This window comes from Etheostoma cragini, chromosome 21, assembly GCF_013103735.1.
Source record: "Etheostoma cragini isolate CJK2018 chromosome 21, CSU_Ecrag_1.0, whole genome shotgun sequence".
Taxonomy (NCBI): Eukaryota; Metazoa; Chordata; class Actinopteri; order Perciformes; family Percidae; genus Etheostoma; species Etheostoma cragini.
Window position 1 is genome coordinate 2,789,678 of NC_048427.1, and position 12,250 is coordinate 2,801,927.

Sequence of the window (12,250 nt, forward strand, 5' to 3'; positions counted from 1 at the left end):
TCTCCTCTATTCTCTCCTCTTTTTTCTTGCTTTCTCTCCTTTGCTTTCTTAAAAGCACTGTAACGGCATTCTATAGCCACAACTTCCTATATAATTACTGCAAGGCACAAAACTAAACAATCGTCCCACACAGCTCAGAAATCGCTGGATTAGTTCACATCTTGGAACACTCAATGTGTGTGTAGAGAGAGAGAGAGAGAGAGAGACAGAGGTAGAGAGAGAAAAGGGAAAGGGGAGGGGAAGGGGGGGAGCCCAGATTTTTAAATTCGACTTTAGTTTGTATAGACACAGGAAGGGAGGGAGGGGTTTGGAGTATCCACTTGGAGAAGAGGGGATGTCAGAGGTGGGGGAAGGAGGGCTTTTTTATGAATGAAGACCGAGAGAGAGCAGCGGAGGACTGAGAGAGAGAGACAGAGAGAGAGAGGAGGGGGAGGGGGGAGGCACACTTCCTCTTACGCACACAGGGAAGAAAATTTATGAATGGGTCACATCTCTCGAACTGCTCCAAGTGTAAACAACATACTTGGACAAAGAAGAACGAGCTCTCAGCGCAGGCAGTGAGCTGGAAACGCTCCAACGCTGGCCTTTTAGTGTTTTTAACACAAAAAAGTAAACATGTTCAAACTATTTTCAATGAAGTATCTGCACTATTGATTTGACTGACACCTCCATGTGTTTCTTCCCCGCAGACGGCAAATAGACAAAGGAATCAGTTCAGCTGCCTAGCGTCAGGAGAAGGAGGACCCCTGAAGGTGCTGTCAGCGCCCGAAAATGAAACATGAATCCGTGTCTCCTCTTGATGAACACAAGATTAAAATCACATCCTTCTTTTTAAGGGTTCTATGCAGGGCCAATCACATTAGTTCAATGGAAGAAGAAAATTGGCACGCTGTTATCACCAATGGCTCAATTACCTTTAAACACACACACAGGCAGGTCAGCAAGTGCATAAAAGTTGCATGTTTGCATAACCTTCTCTTAATAGCAGCCTGCAGACAGAGCATGCTTGTTAGCTGTGAACTGAGGGAGAATTGACCAGATGAGATAGATTTACCAGATGTGCAGGTATTGCACAATCCCTCCTTTGCCCCCCACCCCCCCCCCCTCCTCTTCCCCAATCTAGCATTCCAACATGTCCCAGTGTTTTTGCCTCTCTTCTTCTGCTGTTTCTCTGGCTCCCTCTTTCCGTCTCTCCTCTCTCCGTCAACACCACACCCATGCAGGTAACTACCTGACTCGGTAAACAACAATGTTTAATTTTACCAGGGCGCCATTTCAATGCAAGCCTCAATTATATTCCGGTCACCTGATTACTGCTTTGCTTTTATGCTCTTTTTTATGTGCTAGAGTTTCCAAAACAGGTGAGTCACCTGTTTAAAAAAAAATAATTAAAGAACGCCAGACATTTGCCTTTCAGCTAAGCATGGGAAAAGATTAGCCTTTTTGATGCTCTTAATAGACCTCAAGCAGGATCTAGAACAAACAAAAAGATGATTATATTTATAGTTGCTTGTCAGCTTAAATTTTCCATAAACCAAAGCTGAATAGAGTTGCTCAAAGTGGACTCTGTGGCTATTGACTGTGACCAGCAGGCACACTGTCTGTCAACGCGGGAGTGTCTCTGTCGCGTCTAAGAGAGCTGCCTGTCAAACTGAAGCCCCTGTGACCCTGCAAATCATACCCTGGTCAACCGTTGGCAAAGGCCTGACAGCTGATTGGCTGACAGGTCAGGGGGTTAAGTAGACATGACCCCTGGGTGCCCTGCGGTTCATCTGCACTTCCTGCTCCGCATTGTTGGCCAACAGACAGCGACAATGTTGCACAGGGCATGTGTCACCGAGGGGCTAAGCAGTTGTGACTTGGAGCTGGTTAAATCAGATGATGTTTACACACAAAAGACACATGTTCTAGGGCTGGGGTAACAGACTTTGACTGGGACTGAAAGCTGTCAGTTTTAGATGTCCAGTTATCTCGCTAACCATTTCATGCCAACTGCTCATATTTCTGAATCATATTTCTGTATCAGTGTCTCTGTGTTCCAACGGCACATGGCCGCGCAACAAGAGCCTGGTTCTGCCTTAGGTATCTGCCTGTTTAAAGGAAGTTTTTCCTCGCCCCTGTTTTCCTTGTTTAAAGGAAGCTCCTGGGGGGATTTTTTGGGTCTCTGTAAATTACAGCGTGGCCTGGACCTACCCCGTCTGTAGCGTTTCCGGAGATAACTTCTGTTATAATTCTACACTAAAAATAAAATAAAATCGAATGCTAACGTAGTGTCATTGCTAAAGAAGGAGACTCCTACACTGCATTGAATGGGATAGAAAAAAACTGTTTGTTGAGCAACGTGTACTCCCACCCAAATCCTGAATTGCCATTGTTAAGACAACAAGAAAGGGAAACTCATTCAAATAGCTGCTCAGTTGTGCAGACCTGGAATTTGCTTTTCCATTTTACACCTTCCGATGTGCACAAAGGGCCATCTTTGTACCTGGACCCGGAATAATATTTTACTGGTTTCCTGGGCCGTACCCATTCAGCTTTTCAAAGGCATGCAAATGGATGACGCAGCACATATTGTCGGCATCCAAATTTACTTAATGAGACTGGCTCATTAGGCTTTCTGTTTCTGCAAAGCTTTGTCTGCCAAAGAGATTACTGCAACATCAGCGAGTGACAATACCCCCATCTTAGCTTCTGGCTGTTTCACAGCCCAAATTTGACCGCTGGTTTCTTCCTCACTTTCTCATGACATGCACACTTTATCTATAAGGGCAGGCCGACTGGCCAAATCTAAAAGATGGGTTAGACGGCCGATGCATTGCTCAGTGGGTTGCATAGAACAATGCATGATTGAAAAAACAATAAAAAAGATATGATCTGTGCAATATACAGTTTAAAAAAAACCTGATTTCAGTAAATGGAGACATACATTCAGAGGACACAGAAACCGAAAGTACTCACAGTTCTCAGAATGGAAATCAGGAACAAACTGCTCGTCACTGTCTGGAACCTGAGCTGAAATTAGAAAAAGAGAGACCATAAATTTAATGACATTATTATTATATTTTGGACAAAACCTGACCTTTCTCCGTCTCTACTTCTCCCTCATTCTGTCTTACTTGTTCTTTTCCTTGAAATCTGAGTCAGAGCCAGGCTGGGCTTCATTCAGGCAACTCATAAATCAATACACGAGAACATGGAGCTCCTGAATGGCATGAAATTTGTTGGCCATATCCACAGGTCTTGGATGGCCTTTGTGTATTTAGACCCAAAAGACCCATTTTGTAATAAATAATCAAAAATAAAACCATGAGATTGTAAAATGATCCAATATTTATCAATAATATGATCATTATTACAAATTATTTCATCCTTATTCTTTTCTCAAGTTTATTGCAGGTTGTTTATGACAGTCTTTTTATTCCAAAAATTAATTTTCCAAAAGTCTTTCCATTGTTATCCAATCACCATTTTATTCCACAATGCCACGTTTAATCACAAAATCTTTGTCTGTGAATTAAGACAAAAAGGACAATGCTATAAAGCGTCAAGTTGATATCCAATCAGTAGAAAGGTAGAAATAAGAAATGAGGTAAGGCAATTCCCCCCCTTCTCCAAGAATAGATCCTATTTGAGGCATGCAACAACATTCTTGACTACTCAAACCATTCAGACATCTGTACACCAATGGTAAACGTTCTTTCTATTTCCATTGTAGAAATCCAGACAGACTAAACAGGCTGTTCTGGATGAACGAGTGAGGAAGTCTGTCAAGCGGTCTGACAAACCAGCTATTCAGATTCACCTTGTCCAGATATCAACTTGACGCTTGTCCCAAAGTGTTGGGGGCTCTGTCTAACAATCTAAAGCTAGTCTGGATTTCATCTGCGTACATGAGGAATCGCTCTTACAGTCAAACTAGAATCAGAAAGACAACAAGGAAACTAGACTAAAACCAAGGAGAGAAGTAGGTCAGTTAAACTAGAGCAAGTTATGGTTAAAGGTCTTCTTAGATAAGCACGAAATGTGTGTGTTTTATACAGCTACACTTAAGTCCTTTTTACACATGCGCTGCAACCCTGAACTTGTCTAGACATTACCTCAAGGAGCTGTATGTGAGAACGCAAAGGTCCGAATCATTCGGACTGAACATTAAACTAGCATTACCCTGGCAGCACAGAAATCTGTGTAATGGATTGATTTCATGTGTAAACAGAGCAGACCTTTGTCCAGTGATTCACAGCGAGCGTACGGGCGTGTTGTTGGCGTTGCTATCATGCGGCTGGCATAAAGCCAAAAAAATAGAAACATCTGTGGGGAAGGAAGAAGGGCTAGTTACACAAAGATGCCAACAAAAACGTCTAACTGTAGAGACAATGAGATCTGAGAAGATGAGTCGGTACGCCTAAATCGTCAAACAAATTCAAGGAACACCAAGAGACTTGGTTGTTAATGACCAAATTACGAACTGGTAACATGACCACGGTGGAATCGGCGTCATGTCCTGCCTCCTGCAAGCTCTTTGTAGACGCCACCGCTCGTCTAAACCAAACTGAGTTTTTCTAGTAAGTGAGAACATATCTAAGACGGACAAACACTTTACATCTTTGGCAACTTTGTACAGTGCCCGAACTTGATATGTTTGGCATTGACCGGAATAATATGAGAAATTGGCTTAAGAATTGATCACACTACAGCTGATATATTTCAGTGGGCCCAATGAGACATTCTCTTATAAGGAAGGTCATCTAGGATCAGTGATGCCAAGCCCAGGTGCAGCACAGCTAGACAGACACTATTGTGCAGCTCTTTTAGGAAACCAAACCCATTCACAATTGTCCTTTTGGAGCTTTGAACACTGAGTCACACAAACAGATTAGAAAGCCAAAATCATTTGACTGCCAACACCCTAGCAGGGGTGAGGAGGTCAAATTCACCCAGTAGTGTTTGCCTTTCCCGTGAATTAATGATCGAGCTCTAAATGTAGAGCAGAACCAGGCCTAGCAACCTTTAAATCGGGCACCAATCCAGCTCCATGAGTTTCTGGGCTTTTTAAAGTGTTTCCATTGCTTGGGCTTCACACTTATGTCATAGTGCAAGCTAGCTGGTAGGGAAAACTTAATGGCTATCATTAAATATCATGAACTCAATCAGGGGCGTAATGGGCTACAAAACAAAGTGGTACCATGTTGCGGGTACTTAAGCACCGCTTGCTCAGTAGAAATGGACAAAAGGCCATGAATAGTAGATTTTCCTCTGTATTTTCTCCCTAAATGTACTCTAGATTGCAGGATCCACCATGACTCTGAACACAGGGATGTGATTGTAACCTAAGTCAACACCAGCATTCAACCTCAACAGTCTCTTCTCTCTCACTCCATCCACCCTTTCCAAACATACATACACAACAGAGACACCAAAACTCAAGAGAGAGAGCACAACAGAGACAGAGGGCAAAAAGAGGAAATAAGAAATTCAAATCCACTTTCTTGTTGTCACACTCCTTCTTCCTGTACAGAGGAAACCGGATGATGCCGTTTTGGAGCATGTTCAGATAAATGACATTGATTTCTTATACGACGCTGCATCCTGTGGCCTACCATACCATAATAATATTACCCCCTTTTAACTTTTCAGTCTGTCGCCCTCAGGGGGGAGAAATAAAGCTGCTGTATGAGACAGAGCAGCGGCCAATTTTCAGTTCTGCAGATCCAACAATCAATCATGTCCATAGTTTCAACATGTCCAAAACGGAACATACTGGACCTCATAAGGAAGCGGGAGAAAAGAAACACGGATGATGAGCATCAGACATTATCATAACCCCAGTGTGTGCATTTGTGTCTGTGCACTTTCCTCTGTGTGTGCTGCTTGTATCTGATTTGTTTCCAGGAACACCTCGTCAGGGGCATTGAGATGCAAGTCAGCACAAGAAGGAAAGTGTGTTTATACGAGCTCAGACGCATGCTGTCCTCGATGCTTGCAGGCACCTTGAATGACTATTTTTTTTCTTCTCAGTGGGAGATCCTGGGAGGAGCTACAGCAGCTTCAGTCATATAAACCTAAAGGCCAAAATGAGACAAGATGTGACAAGCTCCTGAACTCTTGCCATTCAATACTTCACCCTTTCTGTCTCTCTCTCGCTTCCGCTCTCCTTTGGCAAAAAAAAAAAAAACTCCCTCTAGCTACCCAGCTTTTACAATCTTGGTGAATCCCTCACAACTGCAATCATTCACGATAAGGTCTTTAATTAATGCAACAGGAAAGAAGAGGTCTTAGCCGGGGAAGCTGAAAACAAGCCAGTACTTAGGGTTAAATAACACTTTGATAAAATTACACTTCCATCATTCTGTCCTGTTTTTTTTGCTCTGTGACTCAACAATGATCTACCACCCAATTTGTACATAAAATATTGTGTCCTTTTTAAGAAACGGTTCACCAAAATTACAAACAACAGACTTTCTTGTTTATCTTACAGAGGTTTCTAGCCATTTGGAGATATTAGGGTTCATTTGCTAAGGTTTTGAGATATCTTTCTCTAGGACTTTTGCTGCCACCATAACATACAGTGGTGGTGACTGTAACATGGTGCTTTAAACCATTAAACATTACATATCATAGTATACAACATATAGCATTGTAGTGAGGTGGGCAGCAGAAGCTGATATCTCAGCCTGAGCAAATAAAACCAAAATAGGTAAGTGAAAAAAGCCTGTGGCCCTTTACAGTGAAATCTGTGAATACAAATAAGCTCCAACTTTGAAGCGACACCCATTGTTACAGTTTTACGGGCTCTGTCTCTGGTCTTTGTCTACATGAAACGCTGGTGTGAAGTGAACTTGCTGGCTTGTGACGCTGCATGAGAAAAGGTGAGAACGAGAACGTGGACACAGCATTGTTTCCCATAAACCATAGCAAGCGGTGGAGTGTGTTTTGTCTGCAGCACAGACACAACCGTGTCCACAGATGAAATGTCAGTTGTTCCTCTCACATAAATCACAAATTAGAAAAGTGCAATGATTAATTAAATTTGTGTGATTGGAGCTGTCCCATTTCCCTTTAGTTTGCTGATCTGCTGTATACAGTGTATGATTCAAAGTCTGTAATGTTCTACCGTTTTAAGATTACACAACATTCTGTGTAAATTCTGCTGTAATCGATTCATGAGAGTAACATTTACAGAATATACAATTTCCCACCCAAGACTTCCTCCAGACATCCCGACATAGGTAATTTCATATCTCCATAACGATATATATCTCAATGTTCCTAGAAATTCAATGAATTAATAGTCAGTATGAAATAACCATATGGCAAAGCCTATTTTTGTATTTTTCTGTGTGAATGCAATACTTCACCAAAAAGGTGAGGTAAAACTGAGTATTAAGAACTGTATGTGAATAGAAATTGTCATCCAAATGACGTGAATATTGCCGTAACGCAGTTTGTCACATAACTGAGCCCTAATAAAAAGTAAAATAATGTGTGTCTGATATGGTTTTTCCACAAAAAGTTCAATTACTTAGTCACAAATTCTTAATATTTCATCTAAAACACAAGACCAAAGACATTAAATACTTTACTGAAAAGTCAACTTTTAGTGTTTGTTCACTGGAGGCTCCACATAACACTAGTATAAATTGCATATTGGACAGTGATTGGATGGGATTTTACAAAAAGCTTGTACACACACGCTTTAAAAGATTTCAGGTGAGCACAGAGAAACAGAGTTTAGCCTTTAGGTTCACAACTCGGCACACACACTTCATTCTGCTCAGTGAAGCTCAAACATCCAAGTGAAAAAGAGCTTTTAAACAGGGTTTATCAGGTTAATGTGGTTCACATTAAACGACAAAAAAAACGAGTGTCATTTCCCTTTAAACCTCCACATCAAAGCAACTGAACAAAATTCTCACCTCGTGGTGCAGTTCTCATTTTTACTTGCCGCTTTAAGCACATTTGGACCCACTGTCCTACACAATGACTCACAACTTGTGTTGTTTTCCTTCTCTTGACATACAGTATAATTACTCCATTAGAGCTCACATCATCGTTGCAATTATTAAGTCTACGAGCTGACAATTGCCTCTGGCTGGGCCTCATTTCATCACTATGTGCCTTTGAGTGACACAAGCCAAATAGCCTGTTTGTTTGCATTGGCTGCTGGGCTGGCACGCATGCTACATGCCAACATGGCCAAAATAGGACATGCTCAAAGCTAATAATGTCGCGTCTGTGTACTCTCCAGCCTCGTTTGTGTGTGTGTGTGTGTGTGTGTGTGTGTGTGTGTTGTATGGTTTATGAGCATGTGTGTTGCATCAGACAGTTTGGGACGAGAGCTAAGGAGGTGATCTTTTTCAACAAAGCAAAGTTTTATGAAATAATTTGAATAAAAGTGCATTATTAAGACTTTGTTGTAACACTGTTGGACAGAAAACCTCAAAGCAATGAGAGCCCATGGTGAGGAAATACTTCTTTGATGAAGACAAGCAGCACATAGGCCTATGTATAATCCCTAAGACTTAGAAAGGAATTTTTGTTGTAGTTGTAATTTTAGCTCTCTGTGATCACCAATCTTTCCAGATAGACAAATCATCAAACCACACAAGTCATTAATGTGAAATCATCAGAGAAAAGTAAATGAAGAGCCTGCAAGCAAATCTCACCTTCTGTGAGCCATGTCTCTTGGAGTTGGCTTAAATCCTGGAAGAGGTCTGGACAGAAAGATGAAAAAAGAAAGAAAGAGAGAATAATCAGCACACTGCAGAATGACAAGCCACAACTATTCGTCTTCTTCTCATGTATTTTTTTTAAATGCAGTAACCAACCCTCAGACTGACATTGCCTGGGGTTAATAGACCATGATGTCAACATGTGTCATGTAAAGAGATCAGAGGCCCGAAATTGTGGACTTCCACAATACTTTACCTTCCGATTCCTGAGGGGGTAATTCTGTGTCCATGTATTTCCTTTTCGCTGCCATCAACAGTCTATTTAGGGGCCCATTTCCATGCGTCTTCTGCAAAACCCATAGATGTTAACACAGACGTGAGAAACACACACAACCACAGTCCATCAGTGTCAAAACACCATGTTTAATGTAGCATGTGTAAAGTCAGCCATTTGGACACATTTGACAAAAACTATCAAGGAGTCATTATTATTATAATCAATGATTTGTAATGAGCTACTAATAAGACCCTACTGCAGCTATAAGTGAACACGAAGCTCCTCAGAAAACAACACATTTCTCAGTTTCGGAGGCAATCTGGGAAAAACAAACGCGCTGTTAGCGTCTGAAGAAAGTGACCATTTGGCACACATTGACACGTTCTTCGACCAAAGTATCCCACAGAAGGAACCCGCTGACAAACATCCCCAAATACAGTACTTGCTATGCTTTAGTTTGTGACGATTTTGTGTTAGTTTTATGCGAAGTGAGTAGTTTTCTCTCTCGCGCACACACAGCTGCTTCAGCCAAAACTCGTGCAGACGCGAGAAGGGGAGAGAGAGACAGACAGACAGAGAGAGAGAGAGAGAGAGAGAGAGAGAGAGAGAGATAAAGCCCGGTAGCCGATGCATTAAAACAAAAACACGCAAAGTAAACATTAAAGTAACAAAAAGAGTTCATCCATACGTACATTTGCTAAAGTGTAAGGCACTTGCTGGTCCAAATATCCATCCATCTTATAATCCATCCGTTAACCGTTTGTGGTCATTTAAGCTGAGTTGAGTGAGATCCACGCAGCCAGCAGAGAGAGGAGGGAGCGCTGCTTGTGAATGGAGCTGCGTGGAGGCTGCATGCATAATGAGCTCCATTCACAAAAAATGCCGAGGGGAAGTGATGGCGAGTGATTACCCAGCGGGCTGCTGCCCTCTTTACAAATCTCTTTTTTGTGTGTGTGACAGACAGCTCGTCACATCGCATATAAGTGTAAGGTAAAGGTAATTTTATACCTCAAGCAGCTCTTTCTTCATGTTTTTTTTTTTTCTTGTTATTTTTTTGCAGAGTAGGCCTAGTTCCGTTTTGATTGGTTTATTTGTGTTTTAACTGGCGCTTTCTGATTAAAAAAAAACATGTCGGACGGGTCATAAAGCATGTATGAATTATGAGTTATTTGGTAGGCTGTTTCTCGGGCTTTTTGCCACGTCTGCCCGGATGGCCAGGCTCCACTTTCTTTAGGAACCAGTCCAGCGCTGGAACTGTGACAGGAAACAGATGTAGCGCGTTTTAAGTGGAAGCACAGAAACCGAACTCAACTCTAGTTCGACAGTAGATAACTGACACAAGCAGTTAGAGGGAGTTTGTGCACGTTTATATTGAAGTGAAGTGACTTTTGAGCGCCAGCTGTGCTGTCATTTCTGCACCAGACATGATTTGGAGGGACTTGCTTTTCTTGCTCGGGCCAGATGAGGCTCGTGATTGGTGCCTTTCCTCTTTCAAGGGCTCGAATTTCTTGCCTTTGTCCGGGTGAATGCTGACTTATGAATGAAGTCTCGGTTCCCCGTATGTACCAATCAGAAGCCGGGTGGTCGGGATCTTAGCAACAGCAGGCGGAGCTTGCGCCACAGCAGCCAATCAGGTCTCGGCAGGCTGCAGGCTTTTGTGCTGGATTTTCCAGTTGTTTTTCATTCACAAAAAGAGAGAGAAAGAGAGAGAGAGAGAGAGAGAGAGAGAGAGAGAGAGAGAAAGAGAGAGAGAGAGAAAGTTAGAAAAAAACTTCCATTCATAAAACCTGCCCCAGCACGAAGGTTGTTTTTCTTTTTCTGCCCGGATGAACTCAAAGAACCACCTCACTTTGCTTACTTCATGTCATGTCCCTCACCCTCTACTTGTGTCAAGCAGTGATCTCAGCCAGGCAGGAGGAAGTGGCACTACCTCTGCAGGAGCCTTGTCTGAGCATAAAACTGATGTAAATCAGTTCAGGAATATGCATTCTTGAATTCTTGTGGTTTTAAATCCACACCAAAAGAAAACCACAGGATTCAAAGTCCTTTTCAGGTAGCTTTGTACACAGAATTGTGAAATGCTCGCTGCTTTTTTGAAACCTAACGGCCAAAGCTAAAGCCACACACACAGTTTTTAAAGAGGACCTGGCAGTCAGGAAGACAGGAAACAAAGTTCTGATGGGATTTTAGTTTTAGTTTCAGAATGAGATTCAGAGACGTACACAACAACAGCATTCCTCTTCCTCCTCCTCCTCCTCTTCCTCCACCTCCTCCTCCACGTTGATCTAATTCAGTCTCCATAACAGGTGATACTGCGTGTTATTTCCTGCTTAATGATATTTAGATGGAAATTTAGATTTACACAACAGGCTATAAATGGTACATCAGCTCTGTACAGCCAGCACTGAGCTGTTTTGCAACAGAGAGCAGGACACTTTGCTTAATTTTTTTTTCCTATGGTTAAATACGGGTTAGTTTGACCTCTTTAAATGAAAAGAAATCCTTAAAATTAAACAAGTAGAGGGAGGAAAAAACAGTCTTTTGGTTAAACTCCCCACTAACCTGATGTGTCACAACTGGACCAATACTTCCATAGTTTGAACTCAAAGATAAATGGAAATTGGTTTGTGCTGATGGTTAGTCTTTGTTTTTCATAATGTTACATCATTTTATCTCAGACATCAAAGCACGACTAAACATTATTCAGGTGTTACCCTTGACAACCAATGTGTGGCTTTAAAGTATGTGAGCTTAAGCTTCAAAAATTCCCCCTTTTTAAGTGAAAATGATTTTTTAACGTAGCTCCAGGGATGGTGATGCTTGTGTGTTGGTGGATGTATTGACATTAAATGTTGACCAGATGTCCATGGTCCCCAGACGGATGAATCCCACTGACTTTCCTTCTAGCGCCACCAGAAGGTTGACATTTGTCTTTCTGTCTGAATGTCTGTCCTTCGATTTCTCAACAACCGTTGATCACATTTGACGGGTGTATTGCTCAGGAAACCAGGAAGTGCAGTGTTGAGTGGGAGCTTTTGAGATTTACAGGACATACCCAATATGAGTCGAGGGCGGATGTTAGTTGCGCATGCGTTACTATGTTACGCCTACAAGATGCTAACAAGAGACTTCTGTAATGTCAACCCAGTGATAATGGACCTACATAATGGAGTTTGTTCACTGCTGGCTACAAGCTAGCAATCAGACACAACAAGGGTTGTCAGTTGAATGGCGTTTCAAGCTAACGTTAGCAATCAGACAATCATAGATAGCTAATACGTTTTGAAATGATTTCCATCTTCTG

General features: G+C 42.0%; 1 protein-coding gene across 1 annotated transcript in view; it reads right to left on the reverse strand.

The window, feature by feature from the left end:
- etv4 (ETS variant transcription factor 4) overlaps positions 1-9,905 on the reverse strand; it is a 30,551-nt gene extending 20,646 nt beyond the window's left edge. The window contains exons 1-4 of the mRNA XM_034860396.1: positions 9,639-9,905; positions 8,926-9,016; positions 8,664-8,711; positions 2,959-3,012 (exon numbers count right to left, since the gene is read on the reverse strand). Of these exons, the coding sequence (XP_034716287.1) occupies positions 2,959-3,012; positions 8,664-8,711; positions 8,926-9,016; positions 9,639-9,695 (250 nt within the window). The 5' untranslated portion in view covers positions 9,696-9,905. The remainder of the gene's footprint in view (positions 1-2,958; positions 3,013-8,663; positions 8,712-8,925; positions 9,017-9,638) is intronic.
- Positions 9,906-12,250: the final 2,345 nt, after the last annotated feature.